This window comes from Hylobates moloch, unplaced genomic scaffold, assembly GCF_009828535.3.
Source record: "Hylobates moloch isolate HMO894 unplaced genomic scaffold, HMol_V3 SCAFFOLD_11, whole genome shotgun sequence".
NCBI classification, from domain to species: domain Eukaryota; kingdom Metazoa; phylum Chordata; class Mammalia; order Primates; family Hylobatidae; genus Hylobates; species Hylobates moloch.
Genome location: NW_026652286.1, coordinates 39,090,902 through 39,114,123, shown reverse-complemented (window position 1 = coordinate 39,114,123; position 23,222 = coordinate 39,090,902). Strand labels below are relative to the sequence as shown.

At 52.1% G+C, this 23,222-nt stretch overlaps 1 protein-coding gene across 7 annotated transcripts in view; it reads right to left on the bottom strand.

The window, feature by feature from the left end:
• Window positions 1-23,222, bottom strand: part of DENND2B (DENN domain containing 2B) — a 180,453-nt gene that overhangs the window by 1,021 nt on the left and 156,210 nt on the right. For all 7 annotated transcript variants that reach the window (XM_058446361.1, XM_058446359.1, XM_032166664.2 and 4 more), the window contains 14 exons: window positions 21,194-21,409; window positions 20,203-20,299; window positions 19,586-19,630; window positions 18,139-18,323; window positions 16,722-16,831; window positions 16,443-16,512; window positions 13,393-13,470; window positions 12,701-12,841; window positions 8,190-8,338; window positions 4,833-5,010; window positions 4,553-4,594; window positions 3,163-3,274; window positions 2,065-2,304; window positions 1,099-1,185 (listed from right to left, as the gene is read on the bottom strand). In XM_058446361.1, the coding sequence (XP_058302344.1) occupies window positions 1,099-1,185; window positions 2,065-2,304; window positions 3,163-3,274; window positions 4,553-4,594; window positions 4,833-5,010; window positions 8,190-8,338; window positions 12,701-12,841; window positions 13,393-13,470; window positions 16,443-16,512; window positions 16,722-16,831; window positions 18,139-18,323; window positions 19,586-19,630; window positions 20,203-20,299; window positions 21,194-21,409 (1,750 nt within the window). The remainder of the gene's footprint in view (window positions 1-1,098; window positions 1,186-2,064; window positions 2,305-3,162; window positions 3,275-4,552; window positions 4,595-4,832; window positions 5,011-8,189; window positions 8,339-12,700; window positions 12,842-13,392; window positions 13,471-16,442; window positions 16,513-16,721; window positions 16,832-18,138; window positions 18,324-19,585; window positions 19,631-20,202; window positions 20,300-21,193; window positions 21,410-23,222) is intronic.

Genomic DNA, 23,222 nt, shown 5'->3' with positions numbered 1-23,222 from the left:
AAACATGCTATGATTCTCTGATCTGGTGGGCTGAGCACCCTGCAGGGAGGGGTGCATTTTGCAGGAAGGGCACTCGCACTGCTGTGTCTGCAGACCTGTTATGGTCTAGAGGAAAGCTCACTGGCTCTAATGGCCTTCATATTCACTCAGGAAGGAGTGCACACAGAAAGACCTGATGTATGTGGGAACCTGGGATTCCTCTTTGTAATGCAATATGGTAAATACAGCCTGCCCTCCGTATCCATGAGTTCTGCATCCATAGGTTCCATGTTTATAGATTCAACCAACTGGAGATCAAGAATATTTGGGGGGAAAATGGATGATGGTGTCTGTACTGAACATATATAGACTTTTTTTTTTTCTCGTCATTATTCCCTAAACAATACAGTATAATATCTATTTACAGCTGGGCACGGTGGCTAACGCCTGTAATCCCAACACTTTGGGAGGTCAATATGGGAGTATTACTTGAGCCCAGGAGTTTGAGACCAGCCTGGCAACACAGCAAGACATCATCTCTACAAAACAAATTTTACAAATAGCCAGGTATAATGGCATATGCCTGTAGTCCCAGCTACTCGGGAGGTGGAGGAGGGAGGATCACATGAGGCCAGAAGTTTGAGGTTGCAGTGAGCTAGGATTGCACCACCACACTCCAGCCTGAGTAACAGAGCCAGACCTTGCCTCTAAAATAAAATAAAATAAATAAAATATAAAATAAAATAAAATAACACAATTTACATTATATTAGGTATTATAAGTAATCTAAAGATGATCTAAAGTATACGGGAAGATGTGCACAGGTTATATGCAAATACTATGCCATTTTATAGAAGGGACTTGAGCATCTGTGGATTTTGGTATCCTTGGGTATCCTGGAACCAATCCCCCACAGATACTGAAGGACCACTACTGTGCAAAATGCCCTTGGAATTCTGGCTGAGAACCTTCTAGTCACTATGGGATGTCTACATCCTGTTCTGTCTACAGCCCCAGTATAACATATGTTGACATTGATTTAGAGTATTTGGGGACACAAATCCCCCAGCCCCTTCCTTCTTGCTGAACGACTATCTCATCGGTAACAAGGCTACTTACCCAAACCTCGGAGAAACTTATTCATTCCACTCTGCTCAGTGTCTGGGAGTTCTTCTAAGTACTGCTCCACTCGCTGCTCAAAAAGGCCTGGGTAAAAGAAACAGGCACAGGGAAGAGAACAGTCATTGGAGGAAGGGAAGGAGAGGCCTACATGAAGGGAACCATGGAGCACAGATGCCAAAAAAGGAGAAAGAAAACATCTGGGATGATAATTTGCAGGAGCATCTTACTAGAATTCAGGCTGGCTCCTCAAAGCAATCATTAGTGACATCTTGCCGGGGTTTGCTGCTGCCATCCTGCCTCCCCATGCACATTCCCAAGCTGCACTAGGGTGAGGAGGCTGCTTCTCGGTTCAGAGCTGCCCCAAGTGGACATCTCTAGCTTCCTTCAGACAACTCTACCATGTTGTTCCAAAAAAGTTGTTATACTAAATGGATAGTATTAGAGGACAGAAGAAATACTAACCCTGAGGTTAGACAGAAAAATTGTGATGAGATGAAAAAGCCCTAGAATGAGCTGATGAAATAGCAAAAAACGAGATAACCATCTGCCTTAAATGAAGATTGCCACCAACCTACGACAGCTGGCCCAATGCTCTCTAAGGGAATTCCCAACCCCTGGGTTCTCAGAACCCCCGAAATTGCTCAGTCTGCTCCTTTTCTCTGGATAGAAGGGCTTTCTCCTATCCTTCTCTTTGAGGAGGGGGTGGGTAACCAATGGCATGCTGCTCCTAGGTGGAGATGAGTCCCACCTCTAGCCATGTGGCTTAGCTTGTGCACAGACTTGTGAAGGCATTTACTGTGACAGGAGGAGAATAATGCTACCTTGGAAGTTTCTAACAGAGGTAAAGGGATGTTAAGAGGCCTGGCCCTAGCTGATGTCCAAGAGCTTCCATCATAGTGCCTGGTTCTTCGGCCCTGCTGTGGGTGAAAAAATTAGAGAAGAAAGCTGATAACCAAGCCTTACCCTTTGCCCGACACTTTCTTAGCTCCCTGTCTTGGATGAAGCCAGCAAACATCTGAGACTCCATAAAAACCTCAAGAAAGCGGCGGATGCTTTTGGAGGCCACGGATTTGCGGAAGGCCTCTCGCTGAAAGGCCCTCTCTCCCTTCTCACTCTGTGTCAGAAAGAGGGAGTAGTGCCCAATGGTCTCCACAAAGAACCGGATAAACACCTCCGACACCAGCCCATTGAGGGTATTACATTCTGGAAGAGAAAAGAAAATCTTTGAAGGTTCAGGTGAAGAGCCTGCAAAGCCTTCCTCAATCTTCACCTGGTGTAGTCTTCCTCTCCCCAACAAGACTTCCAGCCAGTACCACTCTTCTGTTCTGGAAGCTCTTTTTGAGACCGAATTTCACTCTTGTTGCCCAAGTTAGAGTGCAATGGCGCCATCTCGGCTCATTGCAACCTCCGCCTCCCGGGTTCAAGCAATTCTCCTGCCTCAGCCTTCCAAGTAGCTGGGATTACAGGTGCATTTTTTGTATTTTTAGTAGAGATGGGGTTTCACCGTGTGAGCCAGACTGGTCTCGAACTCCTGACCTCAGGTGATCCACCTGCCTTGGCCTCCCAAAGTGCTGGGATTACAGGCGTGAGCCACCACGCCCGGCCTCTGGAAGCTTGCTTTCTTGTGCTCATGGCCTTGTAACTAGCCTACAAGCTGCAGAAGGCCAGAAACTATGTTCTGAACATGGAAGTTGAAACATAATTGCTGGATGAATTAAAGTAGAAACTAGAGCACCACTTTCGTCATATCCTCACCCTAAATGATTTTTCTGGCTTCCAAGGAAGAGGAAGTGCCTTTCATCTCCTGCAATGGCTTGAGGCAAGGCCTCAGAAGGAGGAATAATTAGTTTTCTGTCAGCAGAAAGTATCTTTGGGGTTGCCACGTCTTTGGGTTTTCCTTCCTGAACTACCTGGGGTAGAAGAGACGCTAGACTGAGACCAAGGTCCTCATCAGCCAGAAAGGGTTTGCTGCGCAGAGGCAGAGTTCTGGCCCTATGGGGCCCTGACCCAGAGCAGAGGGAGCCTGGAGCAGAGCTGACCGTGCCCGGGCACTATTCTCACCATCGTCGGAGTCGCTGTCAGAGTCCTGGGAGATCAGCTCATTCTTCCTCTCCAGAGCCTGCTCCAGAGCTGCCTGTAACTTCCTAGGTAACAACGTGTCCTCGTCGTCCATCTGCAGGAGAAAGAAAGCACAGTGACAATCATAGCTGACACTGAGCACTTACTATGTGCTAAGACCTGTTAGAAGAGCTTGAGTAGATAATCTCATTTATCTCTCCCAGTAACCCTCATAACTGTCATCAACCTCATTTTAAGATGAGGAACTGAAGCACAGAAAGGTTAAGAAACTTGCCCAAGATTACAGATATTAAAAGTGGTAGAGGGTCAGGTGCAGTGGCTCACGCCAGTAATCCCAACACTTTGGGAGGCTGAGCGGGAGGATCGCTTGAGCCCAGGAGGGAGTTCAAGACCAGCCTGGGCAACTTAGCAGGTCCCTCTATCTGCAAAACACACACAAAAAAACAATTAGTCAAGTATGGTGGCATGCACCTGTACTCCCAGCTACTTAGGAGGCTGACATGGGGAGGATTACCTGAGCCCAGGGAGGTTGAGGCTGCAGTGTCATGACTGTACCACTGCACTCCAGCCTGGATGACAGTGAGACCTTATCTCCAAAAAAAAAAAAAAAAAAGTGGTAGAGCCAGTGTGGCATTCACTGGCCTTTGTGACCAGGACCAGCCAGGGGTTCCTGATTAGGTCTCCCCAATTCCTCCATCTTCAGCTCCAGGTAGGAGGCACAGTTGGCTTGGGGCAGGGAGACTGTGGCCAGCCTGTGTCTCAGGAATGAAGTTAGACTGTTGTTTCGTCTCTACACTCTGTTTCTGTGTCCACATCACTATGCCCGGTACCCAGGGAGTCCTCAGCTCCGTCATTGGTGTGTAACAGACAATAAGTACATTTCCATAGGGGACAGCACTGGGTTGTGCTCCTTTGTAGAGAGCCAGGAGGATTTCCATGACTAACAAATGCTTTTTGTAGTTGACAACAATGATTGCAAACCTGTACGTTACACAACAATCTATAGTTATTTGTGTAACCCCCAGCAACATTTCAAGGCAGGTGTTGTCACCACCTCTGCTTTAGAGCTCAGAAGAATTTAGAGGCCTAAGACCATGTGGCTCAAAGGGGGCAAAGTCCAGTGGCCAAGTCTGTGGACTCCCAGGCCTGTTCTTCAAATTCCCATGCTGCCTTCTAGAAGCTCATGATGTCACTGGAAAGGCAGACCCTGCTAAGGTCAAGGATTCTAAGACCAGCTTCTCCCCAACCTTGACTAGTCTGTGAGCAGTATGGAACCCAGAGAGCTCAACAAACAGGTTGTGAAGGTTGAGTAGTGTGTGTGATGGTGCAGGGTGCTCAGGAGCCCAACTCTAGCAAGCACCCACCCTCTTACCTGTCGAATGAATCGGTCAGATCCCAGATTCACCATCAGCGCCTGAGAAAAGGAGTCATTAGCAGAGTGGCTCAGGGCATGAGTCCCACAATGCCCTCTGCCAGGCCTCCAGACCTCCCAGGTTCCCAGGGTCAGATAACAGGAAGTACTCCAGCCGGGGATAGACCTCCCAGGGAGAAAGGATAAGAGCCTGGTAAAGAGGCCGAGGGGCCACAAGTAGGATCCCAGCACCTGCTTCCCCCTCCACCCTTCCCCCCAGCTAGTTCCCCCAGTGGCCCACCTCCTCCACAGGCAGCTCCTTCAGTTTGGGGAGGGAGCTGGAGAGCAGGCCAACCAGGAAGGGGGTGGGACAGCAGACGATGTCAATCATGGAGGCCGGGAGGACAGGAATGAAGGTGTGCTGCCAGGAGAAGGGGTAGAGCAAGGCCACCACCGCGTGGGAGCAGCTGGAGAGGGTACTGATGGGCAGACAGAGAGACAGAGCACCTGAGCCCAGGCCCAGGACCTTAGAGCTCGCTGGAGGCTCAGGACAGCCTTTGATTGTGAACCTCCCAGTGCAACGAAAATGCTAATGGGGCTCAGGGACCTTGCAGACTGGTGAGGTCCCCACTTTCCCACTGCGTAGCGCCTTAAGGACAACAATGCTACTCTCTTAGGGAAATGTACCTGCAAACAGCCAGGAAGGTATGCAGCAACCCGCAGGACAGTCATCTGACAAAGATCTGGAAAAGGGCTGTCTCGGGTTTGGGGGGCACATCAGTGGGCCCGTGGCTGAGGACGCAGGAGGTTTTGTAAACCCCTAGGGCCAGTGAATGCAGATCCTGGGTACCCTCTCCCACCCTACATCAGAACTAGGCAAGAGGGACAAAGAACTTGTGGAAAACCTAAAACATCAGCAATGGAACATTAGCTGGCTGGACCTACACCTCCCCTCTCCAGCCAGAGGCAGACCCCAGGCAGAACAGGAAGGACATCTTTTCCAAGACCCCAAATTGGCAGAACTTGAATACCCGGCCAGGCCAAGAACAAGACCTTGGGATCGTCCCTCCCAGAATGGTCCTGGAATGTGCTCAGAGGCAGCTGCAACCACAGGAAACAATAGCTATATTCACAGCCCCATGGGAGCTGGGCTGGGGGGGTGGGGTGGCAAAGAGGAAGCTCAGCCCTGAATTAGAGGGTAGAACCTTCAGGAAAAGAAACCTCATGGTCCAGGCTCTCTTAGGGGCCACTAAGGTCAGGCCAGGCCAGGGCACCAAAGCTGGGCAGTCAGGGGCTTTGTTGGCTGACAATGACCATGGCTGGCACACAGGAGGGGCCTCTTGGAGCTGCTGTACCCAGCTCATTCCAGCTGTTTGGCTAGATTTCTTCACAAGGGCCTGATAGGCCCACAAAACACCTAGAACTGTGAGACACAAAAGCACTGAGGCTGTGATGGGAACAAGTGAGGGGCAGTTTTCCTTTTTAAACCCTGGTGCTCTATGGAAAAGTCAGCAGCTCTGGTTTTTCTTCCTCCTTGCTTCTCCTGGGCTAAGGATAGGCCTGCGTTCCTGCCCCTATGAAGGCAATCGGGAGTTCATTTCTCGGGCTCCTCTCAATTGCTCCCTCATACATACGGAAGGAAATACCCCAGGGATTCAGGACTTATTGGAGGACAAACCAGAAGGGGGATTTTCCTTCATTGCCCTCCTCTGAGCACCTGACATTAAGGTGGCTTAATCAATGTTCAAATGACCACTCTAGAGAAACCACTGCTTGGGATGGATTCTTTGACCAAAACAACATGTAACATGTTGCCAATAACCCATCCTGTTGTTGTAGGACTTATTAAGAAATTATTTTACACAGAGAGGAAAAGTTTTTGTTTCCTTTTTTTAAAAAAATTTTTAAATTTTTATTTATTTATTTATTTTGAGACGGAGTCTCACTCCCAGGCTGGAGTGCAGTGGCACAGTCTCCGCTCACTGCAACCTCCACCTCCCGGATTCAAGCAATTCTCCTGCCTCAGCCTCCTGAGTAGCTGGGACTACAGGCACCCACCACCATGCCCAGCTAATACTGAGTTTCACCATGTTGGCCAGGATAGTCTCGATCTCTTGACCTTGTGATCTGCCCGCCTCGGCCTCCCAAAGTGCTGGGATTACAGGCGTGAGCCACTGCACCTCATTTCCTTTAAAGCAGCTCAAAAACATTTCTTGTCTAGAAAGAAAGCCCTGGCTCTTACAGCCAGGCAGGCAACCTTTGATATGCAAATACAGACCATTAGAAATTGGGCCCACCCAACATGGCAATTCCCACCGTTGTCCTCTTGCCCTTGCCCCCACAGGTGCCTAGCAGCATGGCTGCCCCGCATATTCCCACGTGTGTAGAACATCAGGTGCCCTACATTCACATATTAAAAGGCTATCATGGGAGGGCCAGCTTTTCCGGGGGCTACCTGAATGACATGCCTGGTCAAACCAATCCCCTAAGCCCTATGCAAATCAAACACTGCCTCCTCCAGCCTTCTTATAAAACTGGCTGGTATCCACAGCACTTGGGGTTCCCTCTCTCGGCTTTGGAGCCTCTCTCCCTCTGTCTCTGTACTTTCTTCTCCTTTCTGCCTTTCTTCTTTCCTTCTTGCCTATTAAACTCTCCACTCCTTAAAACCACTCCACGTGTGTCGGTGTCGTTTTATCTAAACCAGCATAAGAACCAAAAACCCTAGTGTTCCTCCACTCATCAGAGCCATATCACTGTCCCTTGCCTGTGTCACCCCCCAACCACCACTGACATAAAACTTTTTTCTTTTTTAAACCTTGGCTGTCTAGAAGAGCTCCGAATTCTTCCTTCCTAAACTGCCTCACGTCCAGTGACCATCACTTCTGCCACCCCTCCCATGGCCACCACCAGACCTTCTCGACACCTCTACCTCTAAAATCATAAATGCCAGCATTTCAGACCAAGACCTGTGACCCATCCAGCTCTTTTCTTACTCCTCCTAAACCAGCTCCCCCACTTCCCTGGCACCTCCAGGCCCTGCACATTGTCTGTTTCCCAGTGTGGGCTGGCCAGCCTTCCTCACTCACTCTCCTCTCTGCACCTCAATGCCCCCACCGCATCCTTCTCCCCAGCCCTCCCAGTGCCCAGCCCTGGGCCACTGCAGTTGCCTTCTCCAGGGGACACCCTCCACAGGACCCTCGCCGGCTGGCTCAGCATTCCTCACACTGTGCCCGATCAGTGCTCTTGCCCCTTCCTCACAGTGGCTGTTTCCTCAAACTCAGCATCTCATTGAGATGGCTTTGCCTCCCCCTCCAGAAGAAATGCAACCATCCGCCAAAAATCTCAATTCCTTAACCTTTCCCCTTTACATATCCCGGCACCTGCACAGTCTTGGCTATTGCAAAGGAAGAAATGTCCCTCCCTCCTCCCTCAGGCCAAGCCCTCCACAGGGTTCTCAGTCCTGCCATCTGTGTGCTCCCAAACCCTGCTCTCACCCACACAGGGGTGCTACCTTTCCACCTAGTCTTTCACCTCCCTACGCAAAGCCCCACTCCAGCACCGGTCTCCAGGGCATGCTTAGGCTCCTAAACACTTGCTGATTCGCTTGTGGGCATGCCTTCCCCCCTCCCTTCTTCTTCCTTGCCTGGCTGGGCCCTACCTGAGCTTATCTGCCACAAAAATGACCCGGCGCTCCAGCAGCAGCGAGGCAAAGATTCGGATGAGCTGGCGCACACTGAGGCAGGTAAAAAGGCACTCAAAGTCCACGTGCTCCAGTCTTGAGTCCATGGGCCGCCGCAGCTCTAACACCTGCAGGAGAGCGATGGGAAAGTGGGCCGGTGCCAGCCAAGTGGGTGCTGCCCTCCGGCCCTCCACGAAGCAACTGGAGGCTGCTTTCCCCTTCCAACCTGCTCTTTTCCAGGTCTCTCGTCTACCCTGCAGTAAACCCCTCTTCTCCATCCCTCGGACTACAGCTCTGCTCTCGTAGCACTCGAACACCCAGCCTGTGGGCAAGAGGGCTGCCTGTGAAAGCGAGGAAGGCTCCAGAAGGAAGGAGTTGAGGGACCATCCATCGGGACCTCAGGAAGAGAGGAGAGCTGACTGCTCTTAGAGATAGGGAGAAGAAGGGAACCACACAGCCACATCTCTAGGGTCCTCCTGCCCACCTCCCCAGACAAAGCTCTAAGCCCCCAATGCTGACTAGACGCCACTGCTCTCCAGGCATCTCTGCATCCCAGGACTCTAATCCCAGCCATTGCCTCTGGAAAGGCAATGCTGGGGTCCTTGTTGCCCTGTCCCCCTCCCTTTCTTGCAGAAGGAGTTTCATTCCAGAGGCTGTTTGTCCTGCCATCCTGGCCTTTATCTCCATCACCCTAAGTCCCGTGCCAGGCACAAGGAAAACACAAGCAAAGGGCTGGCCATTCTGCAACCTTGCCAGGAAGCAGGACTGTCTTATCAGGGCCAGGCCTAGCCCTCTTTCCTCCAAAGGCTGCTCCCAAGGTCAGTGCCACAGCTCAGAGAGCCACTTCTCTGGGGGCAGTCACAGGGGTGGAATGTAGCGAGTGACCCCAGCAGTGAGGGCAGGAGGAACTGCTGACGCTCAGGCAGTGCCAAAGCAGCTGTCCCTGGGGTCTGCCTGGCCTCATCCTTGGTCCTGCAGCATGTGTGTGCAGCATAGATGTGCAGGCCTCCTGAAAACTAGGGTGAGAAACCAGTTCTCTCTCACTGCCCTATGGCATCAAAGGTAATGCTTTACAAGGAGTTTTTATACCCACATCATCTCATTTGTTCCTCAGAGTCTAAGCAAGTGAAGGAGTTCTAACTCCTAACTCAGCATCCATCCTTCTGGGCCCCAGAGAAGCAGCAAAATGGGCACAGGGCACGGTAACGGTCTGTGTCCACTGTCTCTCCCGCCTGATGGTGTACTCCCAGAAGGCCCAGTGATCCGCCGTATGCTGGGTACACCCCAAATGGTCAGTGAATGTGGGCTCATGGAAAGAAGTACCACAATGATGCCAGAGCCCTTTATACCTGCTCCAGGCCCTGTCCCCACCCCAAAATTCGCAAGCCCCTTGCATGCAGCCCAACAGGCTCTGCTCTCTAGCACCCAGCCGCAGTCCCTACGTCCCTGGGGCCCAACCCTCCCCCTTCCCCCAGGGATTGAGAATTCACACAGGCTACTCCCACTCCCGGCCTTGTTCCATGCATCCCTGCCTTCAAGGAGATCAAGCCCAGGGGGCTGAAGGAGCCGAGCAGTAACAGCCTGGGAGTCCAGTGTCAGGACAGAGGCAGATGTGACCAACATCTGCACAGGGACAGGCAGGACATCTAGAAGGGCAGCCAAGCTCATATGGGTGGGGAGAGGTCAGGGAAGCCCTCTCAGAGCACAAGGTACTTGACTCCCCAAAGAGAAAAGAAGAGAATTGTCTTCTAGGCAAAAGGAAGTAGGGTTGAGGGAACAGTAAGTATCAAGTCAGAAGACGAGAGCCCAGTGAGGTGGCCAGGGCCAGACCACGAAGAGCTCCCAGGCATGATGCTGGGCTGTAAGGGAAGGGTCACCTATCCTGTGCCCCACAACCACCACGAAGCCTAAAGTTCCTCTAAATGAAGGGGAGAAAAGAGGCAAGGAGAAAGCCCTCAAGCTAGGATTTGCCACTGCTCAGCAAGCCTGGTATGCTTTTTTGGTCAGTCCCTCTCCCACTCTCTACAACTAATTTATTTATTCTTCCCTCTCCTAGAACCCAACATCCACCTCTTACTCTCAAAGTAATACCTTTTCTATTTTGACATATATATTTTTTGAGATGGAGTCTCGCTTTGTCACCCAGGCTAGAGTGCAGTGGCGCGATCTTGGCTCACTGCAACCTTCACCTCCCGGGTTCAAGAGATTCTCCTGCCTCAGCCTCCCAAGTGGCTGGGATTACAGGCATGCGCCACCACACCTGGCAAGTTTTTTTTTGTATTTTTGGAAGAGACGGGGTTTCAATATGTTGGCCAGGCTGGTCTCGAACTCCTGACCTCAAGTGATCCCCCCGCCTCAGCCTCCCAACGTGCTGGGATTACAAGCACATGAGCCACAGTGCCCGGTCTGACCTTTTCTACTTTGAGAAGATCAAAGCCATCAGATGAGAATCCAAAATCTACTAAGCCACTCCCTCCTCTCCTAATAAACGCCAAGCCCTCCGTGGAGCCTAACACCCATATCTTCTCAGTACACTCTGCTAGCCCCTCCTCCTCCTGCAGCTCGAACCTCTTCCTCTGGCAGCCATTCCCACCAGCATACAAACAACCATCCCTAACAAGCTTCCCTAGTTCCACATTTCAATTGCTGCCCTCTTCCCTATTTCACTCCACAGCCATGCAATCTTGACAAGATGTCTACACAGGCTGTTTCCACTTCCTCACACCCATCACTTCTCAACTCACTCCAGCCCAACTTCTGGGCCCCAGCACTTGTCAAGCTCTTGCCACGCCTCATCCTGACCTCTTGGTGGTTCCTGATCCGGATCACAGCTTCCTTCCTTTCTGAGGTGCTCCTGAGCCGCAGCCCTCTCCTGGGTGTTCCTCTCCTGCAGGGCCTCTGCATGTTGGGGTTCCCCAGGACTGAGGAGGACCCCATACTGGGCTCTCTTCTCTTCCCTATTTACACTCTTTGCTACCAAATATCTTCTTTTGGGGGTCTCATGGGCATCTCAAACTTGACACGTACACATTTGGACTCTTCCTCTTCCTCCTCATTACCTGCTTCTCTTTCACGAGCTCCCATCTCAGTACGTGGCTCCATCATTTGCCCTGGGGCTCCAGCCAGAAAACTGGGAGTCAGCCTTACAGTCTCTGTAACAACTACTCCCTGTTTCCAATCAAACACAAAGTGCTATTGGTCCTAATTCTAAAATCCATCTACTTCCCTTCCCCTGTTCTACCACATCTTAATCCAAAGCTGCCATCATCTCTTGCCTGTAGTGCCGCAACAGTATCCCTGCTGGTCTCCCTGTTTTCACTCCAACCATTATCTACATGGCAGCCACAGTGGGCTTTGAATACATGTATCAGCTGGCCACAGGTGGCTCACGCCTGTAGTCCCTACAGTTTGGGAGGGGGAGGTGGGAGGATTGCTTGAGTCCAGGAGTTCAAGACCAGCCTGGGCAACAGGGTGAAACCCTGTCTCTATAGAAAATACAAAAGTCAGCTGGGTTTGGTGGTGCACGCCTGTAGTCCCAGCTACTCAGGAGGCTGAAGTGGGAGGATCGCTTGAGCCCGGGAGGGTGAGGCTGCAGTGAGCCGTGATAGCACCACTGCACTCCAGCACCACTGCACAATATGGGTGGCAGAGTGAGACCCTGTCTCAAAAAAATAAAATGAAATGAAAACATATATCAGATCTTATCATACCCCTGCTTTAGATAAAACCCCCAAATCCTTAACTTGGCCTAGCAAGGACATTGTGATTGGGTTCTTGCCTGCCAACCCACCCCTCTACCTCCACCCCGTCAACCCTCTGACCAGCATATGCACTTGCCCAACTTTTGCCTTTGCAGATGCTGGTTCCTCTGCTTGGAATAATCTTCTCCCGTTCATATCCTTCTCTTTCCGTCTCCCTCCTCCTGCTTCATTTAGTTGCCCCCACTCACCACTTAGGTCTCTGATAAAGTGTTACTTTCTCAGAGGAGACCTTTCCTGGCCCCTTATTTAAAGCAGACTCCCCTGTTCCACACTCTCATAAGGTCCTGTGCTTTCACTTGGCTCATAACACATTTAGGAATTATCTATTTGTATGTAAAAGTGTTTATTATAATAGCAGTATCTCCCGCTAGACTACAAACTTCATGAGGACAGAGCCGCGTCCCTCTACCTCTGACTCTGCTCTGAGGTCTGGCGCAATCCCTGATTGTGAGATGGCACATTCAGTAACTGTTCAATGAACAAAAGGAAGGCAGGTGGAATGCAGTTTAGTCCAAATGGGTCAGGGAAGGCCCCTGGGAGGAACAGAGGGCTGGACAACATGTACATTCCTATTGTTTGCTGTTTTGGTCCCTAGTGATTGGGTACACCGATATGGTTGAGCAAGGAGGGGCCGTGCTCTGCACCCCCCAAAAACTATGACCTTGGCTAGCATGGTCCTCCTGCCACCCCAGCCCGTAGCCCGAGAGAAGAGGATGCAGAAATCCCTACCTCATTGCCAGCACCTGGCAGGAATGTCTTCACTTTGATGGTCTTCCCTGGGGCTGGGAAGGGTGACTCCATGAGACTTCTCATGAAAGGATAGACCAGTGCAGCGGAGATCCCACGCCGGCGCTCCACCTCATCTAGGACCTGTGCCCGCCACCAGCAGCCCAAAGAGGAAGGGTGTCAGGGCACTGCCCTTCCCCCTCCTGGCAGAGAAGAGGGCAGCCAAGCATCTGACCAGGCTAGCCCAGAAGCTGGGAGACCGGAAGGCGGTCTTGCCAGGATCTGCACACTCTACCCCTTCCCGTTTTCCTTGGCACTCAGTGACTCCTCTGTTCCCTAACTGGCCTTGCTTCAGTCCCCAAGAGCGGAGTAGCTGGGCAAAGGAAATACCACCCAAGAGTTAGCTCCCTGGGCGCTCCTGCTTCCCCAAGGACTCTGGCTCTGCCCAGGGCCCAGGGTGGATTGTGACGGGGCAGACACTGCCAGCACAGGAGCTGGGGAAATGCCAGCCGGCTGGGTAGAGAACCAGGCTGGGGAATGGGAGGGTGTCAGAGAGCTCACTGGTACTTGCTCCTGCATTCCGTCTCCCGCTCGCTCACAGTCACAGGTGGTTTTCTCATCTAAGCTGGCTGCAGATACTCCTGTGGGAGCTGTCAGCTGGGGGAGGGGAAGGGAAGCCTCCCAGAGCCTCTTACCTTGGAAAACAAGCCGAAGCAGCCAAGGCGGCTGATGACACAGTACACCTCTGGCAACCGGGGCCCTTTCCCACTTGGCTGGGCCAGGACAAGGAGGAGGAGGAGACAGACAGACACAGAGAATGCATGATTACCATTTCTGGCTCCTTTTCCTTGGGAACGGAGGAGTAAGGACTGCCCTTCTAGTGGAGGAAGACTCTAAGCCTCCTCTAAACCTCTCTGCAACCAGAGCCCTGAAGGAAAAGCCACCACTCTCAGGACAGGCCTCAGCTCTACAGGATCTCCCAGCACCAGGTACCAGGCTCCTGCCAGGCTCCACACAGGCTCCGCCCTTCCTCCCAGGAGGACGCTGACAGGGGCTGGCAAAGGGCAAAGCAGTTTGGCAGAGGCTACAGGGTGTCTGTGGATTCATATCCCTGAGGCTGGGACCCCAGCAGATGGGAAGGACTAGGGTACATCCTTAGGAGCAAGCCATTGTAGCTTTTTAGCCCCATAGGGCACATTCGGCATACCATTTCTTTTTTTGGTTCTTTTCTCCCTTTCTTGATCCACCTCCATTCTAAGAGGGCAAACTGAAAACAAGAGATGGGAGCTACTATTTATTGAACATTTGCTATACCTGACTCCTAGGCTTAGAACTTTATGAGAGATTTGTGAGAGAGAGATTATTATCCCCTTTATAGATGAGGCAACTGAGTTCAAAAAGATAAAGCCATTGCCTAAGGCCACCTATCTAGAAGCTGTGGAGCCAGGAGTTTGCTTTGGCCCTGTTTGGCTGTCTTACCCCTAAAGCCTGCTGCTTTCTGACAGGAAGGAAAGAAAATAAAGACACTGGGTAGAGGTTTGCTATGAAGTAAAGGAGCACAAAGAAGAACGGGACTTAAAAGGTGGGCATGGCCGGGCGCGGTGGCTCACGCCTGTAATTCCAGCACTTTGGGAGGCCAAGGGAGGTGGATCACCTGAGGTTGGGAGTTCAAGACCAGCCTGACCAACATGGAGGAACCCCCATCTCCACTAAAAATACAAAATTAACCGGTCATGGTGGCATGTGCCTGTAATCCCAGCTACTTCGGAAGCTAAGGCAGGAGAATCGCTTGAACCCGGGAGGTGGAGGTTATGGTGAGCCAAGATCACACCATTGTACTTCCAGCCTGGGCAACAAGAGTGAAACTCTGTCTCAAAAAAAAAAAAAGGTGGGTAGCTAAAGGGGAGACATGCCCTGAGAGCTCCCAGGCCTGGAGCCCCCATGCAGGCTGCAGTGCCTTCTCCAGCAGGGCTCAGAGGCCTGGAGGGCCTGGCAAGTCCGAGTGGGGAGGGAGCAGAGCAGCAGGTGCTGGCCCCTCATGCAGGCTGCTAAGCAAATGCAGATGGGGCTATTTCAGTCTCCAAACCTGCTGGCCACACGTCACAGATCTAAAGAGAAGGCAGAATCTGTTTTTGTCCATATTAGGCCTGAAATTCACTCCTGTCTCTTTCCCTCTCCCCCGCCTCCCCTAAAGCCCCAAGTGATTAAATCAAGTATGTGGGATTTGGGTTAGAATCATTGTGTCCAATCTGCAGGAATGCCGAGCTAGTGCCAGCCCCCTTGGCAGAGACCCAGCCCAGGCCGTCTCTGAGCACGCCAGGACAAACACGCTCTTCCCTGGGGGCAGCAGCCCCACTGCAAAGAAGCAGCTCTGCTGCATCTATGTTCCAGCAAAGGCAGCCTTCACATCACTCCTTCCAAGCCTGGGAGGCCCAGGCGGCCAGAGGCATGCTGGCCTCTGCCTGGCTCACCACCTGGCATCACTCCTGTGCATATGCCCTTTGCCCCTCCATGGGCATTCTACCTCCCCACACCCCCTCTCCCCAGTCCATCCTCTGGGGGTGATTCAAGAGTACAAATTGGTGACAAATGACTTCCCTTCTGGTTCTGTATGACCTTGGGCAAGTCATTCTACCTCTGAGTTTTGACTTCCCAATCTATGGATCAGGGATAATAATAACCCATGGGCTACTATGATCATTTTTTAAAAAAGACATACTTGAAGCATCTAGCTTGGAATGTGACAGGTTCTAAACAACATTTATTCCCTCTTATTCCCTTGGCCCTTCCCTCCTGTGTTGAAAGTGGAATCTCCTGTAATAGGCCATCTAAAGTCCCTCGAGAGGAAGATCCATGTTAAACTCATCTTTATATGCCCTTAGCACGTGCCTGACTCTCAATAGGTCAGGGCTTCTAATAAGGGATGATAAGTGTTTCTGAATTAATGAATGACTGGCCCCAAATCCTTCCTTCAGGGCTCCTGCCCCCTTCATCTACCCCTAGACTGGTATCTGGGGAGGCTTTCTCTTGCTAAGGCCTGGAAATCCCAAAACATTGTCAACAACCCAGTGCTCCAAGCTGGGAGTGCAGCAGGGGCCAGGCTCTGAGCCTCTACCCAATCTATTTCCCAGGACTAATGGGAAGGGAGATGGCGAGGGACTTCTCTTTACAAAATGGCTAACATTTTCAAAACCCAATCCCTTTCCCCTAGATTCAAAGTATCTCTCTCAGATTCCCAGAGAAGGTATGTCTCTGTCCCTGCCCAATCTCCAGCCCCACCACACCACAGACAGGCCTCCTCCCCACTACAGGCTGGCCAGGCATGGGGGTGAGGAAGGTTGTCCCTCACCTAATCTGATCCATATACACATACTGCTGGGGGCGATTCGATCCTGCAACCAGAGACCAGCAATCAGAGCCCATAATCCCAAGGGAAATGACAAAAAAGTAGAGAAAAACTAAAAAGACATGAAAAGCCACTCCCTCCCCTTATTCCAGATAATCTCCGATCCTAAGGCCCCCTCAGAAGCACCATTCTGAGCCCTGCTCTCCCAGGGTGACCTCACCTGTGAAAGTGTGTGTGTTGGCAGGGGGTTCGGGGTGGCCTCAGGAAGCAGAACATAGGATTTCATACAAGCTAAAATTGCAGAAGGGCACACACACACACACATATACACACACAGAAACACACACACCCTGGCCTATCCCCTGCCTGCCAGCCTGAGGACCAAATGGCCTCACTTACCAGTAAGCGCCTGCAGTAGCCAAAGCGTCTGCTGCCATCTTCCCCAGTCAGCATGAAAGAAAACGTCTCACTGGAACAAAGAGAGGTCTGGCATCAGGGAGGTGTGAGAGGACCTAGGAAACAGCCCCCAAGAATAGGGACCGTCATTTTCAGGGTGGGGTGAAGGGCCAGGTTGCTGTAGGAGAGGATGAGACTAGAGCAGGCCCCACTCAGGTGCCCACTGCTATGGGGGTAAAGAAGGCTATGCCCCTTCCTCCCTCAGGCCAGGCCAGGCCTCACCTGCTATACTCTGACACAGGGAGCCAGTCCTTGGCATCAGGGAAGCAAAACTGGGGAATGGCTTTGAGCCTTTCCTCTGCCTCTCGCATCTGCTTGGTGGGTCGGTCCAGCTGCAGGGAAGAAGGAACCAGGAGATGACATGGAACCTGAGGGCGGGTGGTGGTGGCTGAGAAGCCCCTCCTCCCGAGGGCCCTAGATGCCACTGACCAGCGGGCACGATCTCAGCAACCCTTGTCCCACTCCGAATTCTTACAGAGCCCAGAGTCATCATTCATTCATTCAATAAATGCCAGTGGAGTGCTTTCTATATGGCATCTGACACGGTGCTGTGCACCAGGGCTCTTGGCTCTCAATGGAAAACCAAGGGGACAAGGTCACCAACCTTGCACATTCTGGTCAGCAGAGTGAGATGGTCAACCACAACATCTCAGAGGGGGGCTTAAAAAGAAATAAGCAGGGTGACTGGGCGTGGTGGTTCATGCCTGTTATCCCAGCACTTTGGGAGGCCGAGACGGGCGGATCACCTGAGGTTGGGAGTTTGAGACCAGCCTGACCAACATGGAGAAACCCCATCGCTACTAAAAATACAAAATTAGCCAGGAGTGGTGGCGCATGCCTGTAATCCCAGCTACTTGGGAGGCTCAGGCAGGAGAATCGCTTGAACCCGGGAGGCAGAGGTTGCAGTGAGCCGAGATCGCGCCATTGCACTCCAGCCTCCGCAACAAGAGTGAAACTCCGTCTCATAAATAACAATAAGCAGGGTGATGTAACAGAGCAAGCTGGGCAGGGGAGGGGCTCCATGCAGGTGTCTGGACAGACCTCCTGAAAAAGGTCCTACTTGAGCAGAGCCTGAGAAATGAGAAGGAGCCAGTAGCCATGTGAAGTGCTGGAGAAAGCACATTCCTGGCAGAGGCAATGGCAGAGAGAGAGGGGTTGAGTGTGAGAGGAAGAAGAGGGAGGCCAGGCTGGCTGGCGACAAGCAGGGAAGGCAGAGTGAGAGACAGGCTAGTGGGAGAAGTGCGGAGTGACAGCTAGTGGGTGCAGAGTTTCTCTTTGGGGTGATAAAAATGTTCTAAAATTGATTGTGGTGATGACTGCACAATTCTGTGAATACACCCAAACACTGAACTGTATACATTAAGTGGGTGACCTGTATGGTATTCAATTGTTCTGGATTTTATTATAAGCACATTGAGAGGTTCTTTCTCAGTCCTCACCCTTCGAACAAGCACTGGCCCAAACCCACCCCCGCTACAGCCCTGTCTTCCCTCCTGGCTGAGAGGAGGCAGGTTCAGGGCTGTGGCAGCTCGGTGAGGACGTATGATAAACAAGATCTCTCTCCTTCCCCAGATAGGCCTGGCGGATAGAGGATGGAAGAGGGGGAATATGGGCAAGGTGGGGAGAGAGAGGGCCTCACCTTGGGAAACTGGTAGGAGACTTCGGGGAGGTAGGTGTTTCGCGATGGCTTCTTCTTGAGGGACACCACCACAAAGTACTCAAAAAGCTCCCGCTCCTGCCACTCCAGCAGCTCCAGCTCCAGCGTGCGATAGCTGGGGGCGCGCTTCAGCATCGACTGGATGTGGACCAGGCGCTGTGTGTGGGCTGGAGGCAGGTTGCACATCAGGGAATGGACCCTCACAAGCCTCATGTTAACTTCTCTACCCCTGGCTCAGGGCTCCATCGCTGTGGAACACTTTTAAGTGCATGAGCCTAGTCTGATACCATCCCCAGCTCGCAGTACAGGAGGACTGGCAGGCACAAGGTGCTGACCCCTGCACAAAGACTCTGCCCTGACACAGGAAGCTGTGGGCCTGGTCCTCCTAGAGCCTCTGGAGACTGAGCTGGGGCAGGAGGACTGCCGAGGCCAGGCAAACCCAGGGATGTATCTTGACACCCACTCTGTCCCTGTACCAAAAGGACCAGAATACACGAACATCCACCAAGGCTTCATCCTTGGGCCCCTAGCAGGACTTGAGCCTTGTCCATGCTCCTACATCCAAAGTCCACTTGCCCATTTGCCTGGGGATGAGAGGATAATCATCCAGGAAGGCCTAGGCAGGGTTTCCCAGTAGAGAAAGCACAAAAATTTATCCAAGGACCCTGGAATGTGAAGGCTCCTCTCTGGGGACAGGGGAGATGGGGGGCTGCAGGGCCTCCAGAGAAACAGTTTCCTCAGTCTACGGCACATTTCTTGCCAGAAGAGGTCCTTGTAATCTTCTGTACCCATCCCTGACCCTCCAGATCTACAATTTTTTTTTTTTTTTGAGACAGAGTCTTGCTCTGTCACCCAGGCTAGAGTGCAGTGGCCTGATCTGAGCTCACTACAACCTCCGCCTCCGGGGTTCCAGTGATTCTCCTGCCTCAGCCTCCCGAGTAGCTGGTATTACATGCACCCGCCACTGTGCCTGGCTCATTTTTGTATTATTTTAGTAGAGATGGGGTTTCACCATCTTAGCCAGGCTGGTCTCAAACTCCTGACCTCGTGATCTGCCCGCCTTGGCCTCCCAAAGTGCTGGGACTACAGGCATGAGCCACCGCACCCGGCCGAGATCTACCACATTTACCAGGCAAATCTAGCACCCAATTCCCATGGACAATGGCTTGGGACAGTTTGGGCAGGTCACCTCCCTTACATTTGGCAAAGGGAGACATCTGGATTTAACCTTGCAGGGCTGAGCTCACATGTCTATAAGGACAGACTTCCCTGTGGCTCCCTGCTCTGTTGTTCTGGTATCTGGCCTGTCTGTCGCCTCTCCACATCAGGCCGGTTAGGGACACTGGAACCACACATGCATTGGAAGGGAAGGCTGATTCCCTGCAGCCCTGCTGGGAGAGCTTCCGTACTCATGGGAGCTGTGCCTCACCTTTGAACCTGTCGTCAGAGTCGCTCTCGCTCTCACTGTTTTCATCTGGAAAAGGAACAGCAGAGTACATACTTGCTGGACCTCACAGCCAATGTTTTTTGCTCCCCCACCACCCCAACTTTTCTCACAGGGGATGGATCTCTACCTTCTCTGGGCTACTCTGGGCCCATGGTCAGGCATCTGCAGGCAGGGAGCTGAGTGGCCTGGGGCCAGGCTCCTTCAGAGCTCACACTGCAGTGCCAATCCTATATTCAAACCCATGAGGGAAGTTGAGGGCCTGAGTTGGAGGCTGAGCCAGAAGAGGAGACTACAGGCCTGGAACAGATGGACCCTGCCTCCAGGAGGTCAAGATTTGAAATGGGAAACAGACCGCAATGCTCAGTGAGTCTGGCCTTTCCTTTTGCAGAAGCCGATTCCCACACCCACCTCCCTACTCAGGGCCTCACAGCCCAAAGTCTGAAGGAACCCATCCCAGACCTTTCTTCCCTGTCTGCTCCTCCCTCCTATGTGGCCATTTCCTGGCAGGGCTCTACCTTCCACAGGTAAATTGATGCCTCTCCCATTCCTAATGCCCAAGGGCCCCAAACACCTGAACCAGCTCCGGCACCAAAGCCTACCTCTCAGTGATGCTGTTTCAATGCTGGACATAGACAACTTTTTTAATCTCTTCTTTCCCCTCTTGGCATTGTAGATGGAGTTAATTCTTTGGACAAGCTGGGTGAGAAAAGCAGGGTGGGTGAGGTAACTTTAACACCAGTTGCCCTACTTCCAAGAAGGCTGAGTAGAAGCCCATCCCTGCCCTTAATGGTACAAGCTTTCTGCATTGCACCCGCTGGGTCCAGGACTGGTCTAACTGCAGAACCAACCTCAAGTGGTGACTCACCAGCCATGCATGGTAGCTCTCCATATACCTAGTCCCCCAGGAGTGGTCTCCTGCCCCAAGACAAGGACACTAAACTTAGCTCCCCAGAGGAAGGAACTGTGATCAAACTAGACAGGATGGTAGCTCCTGGGTCCCAAGAGTCATTGAACCAACTGAGACAAAGAGCTTCTGAGATGCAATAACAGGAACAAGGATTCTAGCCTTTCCCCTCTGGGCCATAACCTGGGGCCCCGACAGGAAGAAGCTAAATTCCCAATATACCCAAGCATTGTTTGCAGGCTAAAAATACCATCTGGCTAAATCCTGCTGCTTTAGGCTGGGGATTTGGGCCTGGCTGCCTTTGTGTGAAAATCATTGCTGAAAATTCTTCAATGCTGAGAGTTATAGGAAGAACCCGTTTGAGTCCTACGTCCTTGAAAGACTGGAAATGCTTATGTGTGCAGATACCCCAAAATTCATACACCACACTTACTAATGGGGAGCCTCGGTTAGCCTTTCCTTCCTCTAACATCTGAGCACCAAGGTCAGTTAATGCATCTTTATTGATAAGAAAGGGGAATTAATCAGATGAAAAAGAGGACAGTACACGGACCCAGGATTTATTCAAAGGGAATCGAGGAAGCAGTCCAGATTAGGGAAGGAAGGAAGCCAGGAAAGAGAGAGAAAGGCTGGCTGCCTGCCCGCCCACCTGCCCAGCTCCAGTGGGCTGCCTCTGGAGAGGGTACCTTGGGAATACGGCGGGCCCGGCGGCTGGACAGCAGCTCGCTGGTGGTGCTGAGGCTGTCTTCGTTGAGGCTGGAGGGTGAGGACGGCAGGCTCAGCTGAGCCAGCAGCAGCATGTCGTCATGGCTGTGCCTCTTGGGTAATCGTGGCAGCCGGTGGCTCTTCCTTTCTGACCAGTTCCCACTGCGCAGGGACTGGCTGTTGGGTTTCAGGGAAAGCTGGCATGGGGGAGAGGACATGCGAGAGGGGCTCGCCACAGAGGCCTTGGCCAGTGCCTGTCTGCTGGGACGGGGACACAGAGGCCAAGGGCCGGCATCCCTGGCTCCCCACAATCTTGCCCTGGAACTTCCATCCCTCTCTTAAGACTTTAGCTGCTAATCGGCCAGGTCAGGGATAGGTTAGATACTTGCCTTCCCTAAAGGAAGCTTCACTACTGCCAGCAAAAAACGAAAGCAGAGGCTAAAAACACCTGTGCTCTCATCTGAGTGGAAAAAGAAGGCTAAGTGGGAATTTTGGGGGGATTCTCCTGAGCTTTGGGATAAGGATTACTGGGCCTGGGTGATGGTACCAGTCTTCTGGACCTCTGCTCCCGAGCCAATCCTAAAAAGTTTCTGACAGCAGAGGCCATAACCTACTGGCCAGCCTGCTGGGCTGGGAGATCCTGCAGCCTGGCCCTCCTAACTGCTCCCATGGAGAACACAGGGGCTCTGGGCTCTTACCACCAAAGCTGGGCCAGGCAGGCCTCACACTGAATTGGATCCCACACCCACAAGCCCTGGCTGCCCTCTCCCCAGCCCTGATCTACTCTCTGCCTCTCTCCATGTGCGCTGACCTCTCATCCCAGGGCACCATCCTTGTCGTGGACCCTGTCAGGAGGCAAGTACCCCACAGACACCCAACCACTGTCTGGTTCTGGAATTGCCTTTCCTCACTCTTCAGCAAATCCTCCTTCCTCCACAGCCCCCAATTTCCTGTTCTCACCCAATCAATCTGGCAACGTAAACTCAGGAGAAGCCTGTTTGAACAGAGCCCTAATTAGAGGGTAAATCTTTTTTTTTTTTTTTGAGATGGAGTCTTGCTGTGTCGCCCAGGCAGGAGTGCAGTGGAGCGATCTTGGCTTACTGCAACCTCCGTCTCCCGAGTTCAAGCAATTCTCCTGCCTCAGCCTCCCAAGCAGCTGGGACTACAGGCGTGCGCCATCATGCCCAGCTAATGTTTGTATTTTTAGTAGAGATGGGGTTTCACTGGCCAGGCTGGTCTCAAACTCCTGACCTCAGATGATCTGCCCACCTTGGCCTCCCAAAGTGCTGGGATTACATGCATGAGCCACCACTCCCGGCGATGGGGTAAATCTTTTATAAAAACAAACACCTTATTCCAAAGCCAGAAGAAATCATTTTTATATTATCTGGCCAATGCTATATAATATCCAGGTCCTTCCATTTGCAAAGAGAATTAGAGTTACCTGGGGAGGTCAGAGAAGCCTCTCCACCTGCCTCCTGATACCCTGGACAAGGACAGAAGGAGCTGAAGTCCAAGAGCTTCCTTTGGCTTTTCACCTTTCCTCTCATTCTGCCTTCTCCCCATCCATTCCTTAAAGATTCATGCTTACTCTCTCCCATAGGAGTGGCTCCAGGTGTCACAGACACCTGTCTGGCTCTCCAAATGTGGTTTGGGGGCCTACACCTGGTCCCCTAATGCCAGTACTGAGATGACTTCTGGCAGAGTTGCAGAATGCCAAGACTCCCACTAGGGCCCTGTCTTCCTGTTTCCCACAGGGTGATAAATAATCAGACAGGAGACTGCAAGGGCTCCTGGCTGAGTTTTGCAGCTCAGAGCTTGTGTAGGAAGGGAAAGAAGATAGGACAGGATGCTCCTCAGAGCAGGTGCCAGTTGTCCAGAGGTTTCAACATGGTGGACATCCTTGAGTGCACAGCCCTTTGCTGAGGAGACCTCCTTGATCAGACGAGATCAGGCGCGTTCAGGGTGGTATGACCTTTTATCAAGTACTAATGAGGGTAAAAGCCTGAG